Source organism: Lactuca virosa, chromosome 1 (assembly GCF_052849685.1).
Source record: "Lactuca virosa cultivar CGN04683 chromosome 1, Lactuca_virosa_CGN04683_v6, whole genome shotgun sequence".
NCBI lineage: Eukaryota > Viridiplantae > Streptophyta > Magnoliopsida > Asterales > Asteraceae > Lactuca > Lactuca virosa.
Window position 1 is genome coordinate 282,520,239 of NC_136426.1, and position 7,168 is coordinate 282,527,406.

The 7,168-nt window shown below is 31.8% G+C and overlaps 2 protein-coding genes across 2 annotated transcripts; both read right to left on the reverse strand.

The window, feature by feature from the left end:
• Positions 1-1,917: 1,917 nt before the first annotated feature.
• On the reverse strand, positions 1,918-2,535 carry LOC145130147 (uncharacterized). The gene has a single exon (XM_079064993.1). It carries the CDS (start codon positions 2,533-2,535, stop codon positions 1,918-1,920), a length of 618 nt encoding a protein of 205 aa, XP_078921119.1.
• A 74-nt stretch (positions 2,536-2,609) lies between these two features.
• Positions 2,610-4,303, reverse strand: LOC145130155 (uncharacterized). The gene is made up of 3 exons (XM_079064999.1): positions 3,931-4,303; positions 3,340-3,521; positions 2,610-3,239 (listed from the first exon to the last, which is right to left on the reverse strand). Exons 1-3 carry the CDS (start codon positions 4,301-4,303, stop codon positions 2,610-2,612), a joined length of 1,185 nt encoding a protein of 394 aa, XP_078921125.1.
• Positions 4,304-7,168: the final 2,865 nt, after the last annotated feature.

The following is a 7,168-nucleotide window of genomic DNA, read 5'->3' on the forward strand; positions in this document are numbered from 1 at the left end:
TATGCATATGAAAACATTGGATTATTCTAAAAAGGAAATTAACGCGTTGCGTTTTTCTTCTTCAAAATATCTAAAACCTTATTTATTGACCCAATAAAAACATTTTCAGAATAATTTTGTTCCAAATAGAATCATATTGTTAATTTCATTACCTCTGATGGTGCTTATCGTGTTGGAATAGCAATCAAATATCATAATTAATTAGTATAATTTTGGAAATAATAACAAAATCCTTTTAAGATTAATAACTAAAAAAAGATTTAAAAGTCTCATATAAATAGCTTATTAATATATTACAGGTTAATAAATAAATTAGAAATTAGATGAAATTAATTGGATTGATTAAAATTAATCATGAATTATTTAAAGGTATAGTGGTCGAATGTTAATTATTCAATAATCGAGCAAGAGGGACATTTCGAAAACCCTAAGAGGGTGGACGATTTTAGAGAGCGTCTAGAATTTTTCTAGATATCAATCATGGTAAGTCAAGGTAACAGATAATGAAAGGATTGAAATTATGATTATATTTAATTATTTAATTAATTCAATTCAGCTTTATCTACATGTTACATCACCTATATAAAGGTCTGCCTGACCTTCACAAAATCTAATCCTACTCTTTGCAATGTTGAGAATTCAGTTTTTTATAAGTCTCTCTCCTCTCTCCTTAGGTTTCTAGAGTTTTAGTCTTTTAGGTGTGAGTCTTTAGAGACATATATATTCCTACTTTGGTTTCTAGATCCTTAGAAGAGCAACGAAGAGTTCAAGATCTTCAAAGAAATTACAATTATATACGATTATACTTGAAAGGCTAGTAATTTCTACCCTCTTGTTAGCTTATATAGATATCGGGATCTAATCAAACATGGAAAGCTTGAAATATCTAAGGTTTTGAGGTGTTGGAGATGAAGGTTTTATGTGTTCTTCGGAAATAACTTTGATTCTAATGGATCCTGCTCTTCGCTTCACTTTCTGCTTCATCATAACTACAAAAATTTGGGACCGGGGGGGGGGGGGGGGGGTGATGTTTTGTGTATCATGAGTCATGATGAGTACGAAGCTTACGTTTCTAACTTTTTGGACAATTTACTAAATACCAGTGTTGTAGAAATCGGCCTTGGCGGCCGATTAATCGACGATTAATCGCTTGACAGCCTTGAACCGATTAGGATTAGGGTGCTTGGCGGAAATTGGTCAAAATCGGTCAAACTCGGGCTTGGCGATCGTTGGCGGCCTTGGCGGTCCTCGGCGGTCATAGGCGAGAATATTAAAAATATTAAAAAAAAAATAATTTTCAAATATTACACCAAGATTTTAAAATTTTAAATTTTTAAGCTTTCAAATTTTAAAATATTATGCTAAAATTTTTAAAATTTCAAAATTTTAAAATTTAAAATTTCCAAATACTTAATTTTTTAGGAAATATTAATTTTTTAAATAATTTTATTAATAATTTAGGGTCCCCGATTAATCGCCGATTAATCCCCGCCGAGTCTGAATAATCGCTTATCGTCATTCGACCGCCGAGCTACAGCCGAACGATTTTTACAACCTTGCTAAATACTATGAAACATAATAAACCAATAGTGAAAATGGAGAAGCTTATACATGTTGATAGTATTCCGAGGACTTTCCCGACTTGACATGAAACAACAGATTTTCTGCTTGTGCAATAGCCATCTAAGTATACTCCTTTACCGTGCAATTGTGCACCTCTATCATATGTAGTTATTGGGTTGTGGTAGAAGACATAACTAACATCACGGTACTAATGATGATGATGGCGGTGGCTAGTGGCGGAGCCAGGGTCAAAATAAAGGGGTATCCCGGATTTTTTTTTGTGTAATATATAATAAGAAAAAAAAAACGAAATTTCATTAAATATAAAGTTAGCTTCCATAACAACGTTACGTTTTAAAGTTCACATCTTCGATATTTCATTTTACGAAAGCGACTAATTACATTTTCAGTCTTAACATTCTCTAGTGCTTCCTTTTCTACACTACAAATCAAAACACCGTTCATAAAATCGTCACCTATTCTATTACGCAAATCGGTCTTCGAGAACTTCATTGCAGAAAAACACCGTTCAACGGTTGCGGTTGCGACGGGCAAAACCAAAGCTAGTTTTAATAATCTATAAACCAAAGGAAAAGAGAGGTGCTTCCCGGTTTCCACCAACAAACGAGAGAGGTCTGCAATTCCCTTCAAGTTGAAAAATCTATCATCATGGAGCAAAGAGTGATAATAGATATCAAGTTGCCCATTAAGTTGTGCCCTTTCTGAATCGTCAAAATCGTTTTTGTATATCTCGCTTAGCTTTAACAACTTTGCTTTATCAAAACTAGAAAACGAGTCACAAGGACTCAAAGCCGCCATGTTCTCCATCAACTCCGTGCCAACTTCACTAAATCTATCCCCAAATTCTTGAATTTGCATATCTAAAATTGTGTTAAAAATCACAACTTCAAAATGATGTTGATTAGTCTTATTGGTCCTACGCTTGCGTGGGGTAACATAATATTCTGTCATGTCCACAATTCCAATACTATGCTTTTCACAAAAAGCACATACCTTCTTCCAAATTTGTGGAAACCCATCTTTTTCTAAAAACTAGCAATGCTTTCTTTGTCCCTTTTTACTAACGAAGCCGCTTCCAAAATATTTTGATCTTTTTTTTGAAGATGCTTTGACAAGGTATCCGCGAGGCATAAAATTTCCAACATCAAGTGTAAAAGAAACACGGAATCAAGTGTCTTGAAATATGACAAAATACCCTTTGCTTGATTACGGTTAGATAAAGTAGACCCCTCCTCTCTGACATATTTAAGTACCGCAACAACTTCTGCAAACAAATTCACCAAACTTACAATTGTTCTAAAATGTGAACCCCATCTAGTATCTCCAGCTCGTACAAGAGAAATCTCTTGATTCAACTCTCTTCCTGGTTCAGTTTCACCACTACCAATTTCAGCTGCCACTCTTTCTTTTTGCATCTCTCGTATAATATCTTTTCTCTTACAAGACCCACAAACAACAGTAACCACCAAAGCTAGTTGTTCAAAGAATTCATCAACATCATCATGTTTCTTTGCAACCGCCACTACCACTAATTGAAGTTGATGTGCAAAACAATGTATATAATGTGCAGAATTGTTTTCATTTAAAATCAAAGATTTCAAACCGTTGAATGCACCACTCATATTACTTGCTCCATCATAACCTTGTCCCCTCACCTATATATTTAAAAAAAATTAAAAATAAAACTATAAGAAATAAAAATAAAACTAATATCGTATTAAAATTTAAAGGAATAAATATATTATGATTTCTCACCTGAGCCATACTTAAGTTATTGTTGGAAAATACGGTATCAATGGCGGCTTTAAGAGTCAAAGAAGATGTATGTAACACGTGAACAACTCCAATAAATCTTTCCTTTACAATCCCAAGTCTATCAATATATCTCAAAACTATTGTCATTTGTTCTTTTTTGGAAACATCACTAGACTCATCAACTAAAATAGCAAACACATCTTTACCAATTTCATCACAAATAGACTTGATTATCTCTTTTGAAAAGCAATCGACGATATATTTTTGAATAGTGGGAGAAGTCAACTTTTCATTTTTTTGGAGCATTTTCTAAAGTAACTTTAAAAATTTTCTCATTATTTTCTCTAATCAAAGATAAGACTTCAATGAAAAGTCCTTTATTATTAGACTTTTTCGTCTCATCATGTCCATGAAATGGTAATGCATTTTTCAATAAAAATCTACAACTACAGATTGTAGCACGTAATCGAATTTCATAATTACTTTTCTCAAGTTCTGTTTGCTTATGCAAGACTTCACCGATAGATTGGTTTTTTCTCAATAGCAAATCACACTTTTCTTGGGCCTTATGGTGATAACTTTGAATATTACCCATATGTTTCCGGAATGAGCCTTTTTTACTCCAATTGTCAAAGCCTTCAGTTATAAATGCATCTCTTCCACCTTGTTCCCCTACCATATCTCCAAACAAGTAGCAACAAAAACAATACGCCTTCTTATCTGTTATGCTATATTCTAACCATGGAAAATCAGTAAACCATTGCACAACAAAACGTCTTGGCTTATTACTAAATAATGTATATTCAAAATTATGCCCATTTGGTTGACAAGGCCCTTTAATCAAATATGCCCTTCTTATTTCATCCCTTTGATTAGGATTATAAGATGTAATCTTTGGCCTATCCCCCAGGTCCGAAGGAAGATCATTCAAATCAAAAGATTGTGTCACTTTTGGTTTTAGCATTGGTTGATTATTTTGTGGAACTTGAGTAGGTTCATTAGATTATGTTTCTTGTGGTTTTGGCATTGGTTGATTAGTTTGTGGAACTTGATTACTTTCATTAGCCCTATTTTTTTGGAAGTTCCTTCACCATTGTTGTCTCCAACATCTAAATGTCTTTTGAAAATTTTTTTAATAACAACCTACAATCAAAATATATGAACTATAAACTTGATTTCAAGTTTCAACAACAGTTAACAAATAACAACCTACAATTAAATTATCAATTATGAAGATATATCAACTATAATCTTGATTCCAAGTTTCAACAACACATGAACAAATAGCAATCTACAATAAAAATATATCAACTATAACTTGATTTCAAGTTTCAACAACAAATAATCATTAAGTATTAACCCTAAGTCTCTAATTTAACAAAGTTAATTGTTAATTTTTAGTTTTTCAAACATAATAACAAAAAATTAGAATTTGAATTAACCTAAATACATAATAGGGATGAGTATTTTGGTTATACTAACTTGTTTCATTGTGATGGAAGAGCCGAGGAGCGGAGGACGTGCCCGAAATTTTGCAATTGAGAATGGTTGATGACTTGATGTTCCAATGTCGACGATCGCAACATTCGATTTGGAGCTTGGGAGTCGACAATTGAGAAGTCGACACTCGACAGTGAAGTATTACGATCCAATAACCCAAGTCGGCAATTCCCAATACCGAATTACCGATCACGTCCTTCTTTTTTTTTTATTTTTTTGGGCTTAATACTTCTTTGTTTCATTAAATTAATTGGGGTGGGCTAAAAATCTTTGGACCATTTGGGCTAATTTGTATTTTGGTCCATTTAGAAATAACCTGAAATTTTTCAGGGTAGCCCAATATATTTTCCGATATAAAACCGCAACATATAACGAATTTTTCCGAAAAATTAACACTACTAAATTTTTTTTGAGGGGATCCATAATGCATCCGCCAATGGTGGTGGAGGTGGTGGTGGTGGTGGCGGAGGTGGTGGTGGTGGTGGAGGTGGTGGTGGCTTAAAGAAGAAGGTGTTGGCCGTGTGGTAGAAGCACATAACCGGGAGACAATGAAACGCGTCATGGTCTTGGTGTTTCAGTAAGCAACGAAACTACCCCTCCTCCATATTTATCACAACTTTTGCGTCAAACTAACGAGTTGGCAAATATATCATTCGAATAAATAATAACATAAATTGTTAAATTAGAAAAAAAAAATATATTCAGAAATAATAAAATTTTTATTAATGGTTAACATTATTTTATAAGTGTTTGTCTAAGTATTTATTAATGGTTAACATTATTTGTGTACAGATATATATATATATATATATATATATATATATATATATATATATATATATATATATATATATATATATATATATATATATATATATATACTGTAACCGGTGAAAACCACGATTAAGAAAAAAAAATATTATCTATAATTCGAAATTGTAATGACTAATTAAATATTTTAAATTTTTTTTATTAACAATGATTATAAATCATTGTAATATTATAAACTGCACATTGCACAGTAGCCAATTCATAAATATTCAATATTAAACAATCATATAAAATTGAGTATACAACCATATATAAAATCGAGTAAAAGGGAAAGTATATTCCATTTTCTTGTATTTAGCCCAATAGGTGCCTAAATGAAAGTGCGCATTGGAATGGTTAGGGGTGGTCAAAAATATCCGCATCCGAACATCCGATCCGAAAAATCCGAAAATCCGATCCGAAAATACCCGAAAAATCGGATATCCGAAATTCGGATATCCGGTTTTTCGGATTCAGATACGGATATTAAAATGTGAAAATTTCGGATATTTCGAATATCCGAAATCCGAAATATATAATATAAAAAATTATTAAAAATAGTTTTAATTCATTGGGTTTTTTCATTTGAAATTCAAAAAGACAAATTATTAACATTTTTACTTGGTACGCAAAGTGAGGATGATATAAATGTTACATTTTTTATGTTGATTTTAGTAATTTGAGTTTGATTTCTCAAGATCTTCAGGTATCATGAGGTAACTTGCATTTAACCGGACCAAATGAAGTCTTATTATACCTAACAAATGCACGGAAACGTTCTTGTTCTTGGAGGGTTTATTTTCTTTATTTAAAACTAATGAAATTCGGATATCCGGTTTAATATCCGAATCCGTATCCGAAATTTCGGATATCCGAAATTTCGGATACGGATTCGGATATCAAAAATCAACTATCCGAATTTTCGGATATCCTAATTTTCGGATATCCGGTTTTGAACACCCCTAGGAATGGTAACTATTTCAAGATTGAGGTTAATATTTGATGTTAAAAAAACTATAGATAAAAAATTGAAGTCGGTATTGAAAAAAAAGCATGTGTCTTTTATTGAATTTGGAACAAAGTCACAAGTTGGACTTTTAATTTTGAAGGTCAAATGTGCCTTTGTTTCCTTAAAATGAGATATTTTGTTATCAGTTGACCATTAAAAAAGTATTCCTACTTTATACTAAAAGGATTTGGATAGTCGGAGAAGGAATGTAATTTCTTAGTGTCATGGTTGTTTTGCTTATGGAATAGAATGAAATGGATCGCTCTTGAATTTTTTCATTTTGTTAATTTTCATTTTTTAGCTGGGAAGTGTTTTTTTTTTTCTTTCCAACCTGGATGGAATGAAAATTTGTTGTCTAACTCGTTTTTATTTATAAAAGTTTTATTATATTAAAACTTTAGTTTTGTACATAATAAATTCCATACTTATAAAATAATGTAATAAACTATGCATGGTTGGGTTGCAATAGTCTTATTATTTTTTACTTAACCTTATTACATGTTCTTGTCT

What these genes read in the sequence shown, in the direction of transcription:
- LOC145130155 (XM_079064999.1), bottom strand. Translation starts at nt 4,303, where the DNA reads ATGCTAAAACCAAAAGTGACACAATCTTTTGATTTGAATGATCTTCCT. An exon ending in CTCATTCCGGAAACATATGG is followed by an intron (nt 3,522 to 3,930) that starts GTAATATTCAAA and finishes TTGCTATTTTAG; the next exon opens with TTGATGAGTCTAGTGATGTT. An exon ending in ATAACTTAAGTATGGCTCAG is followed by an intron (nt 3,240 to 3,339) that starts GTGAGAAATCAT and finishes TTAAATATATAG; the next exon opens with GTGAGGGGACAAGGTTATGA.
- LOC145130147 (XM_079064993.1), bottom strand. Translation starts at nt 2,535, where the DNA reads ATGACAGAATATTATGTTACCCCACGCAAGCGTAGGACCAATAAGACT.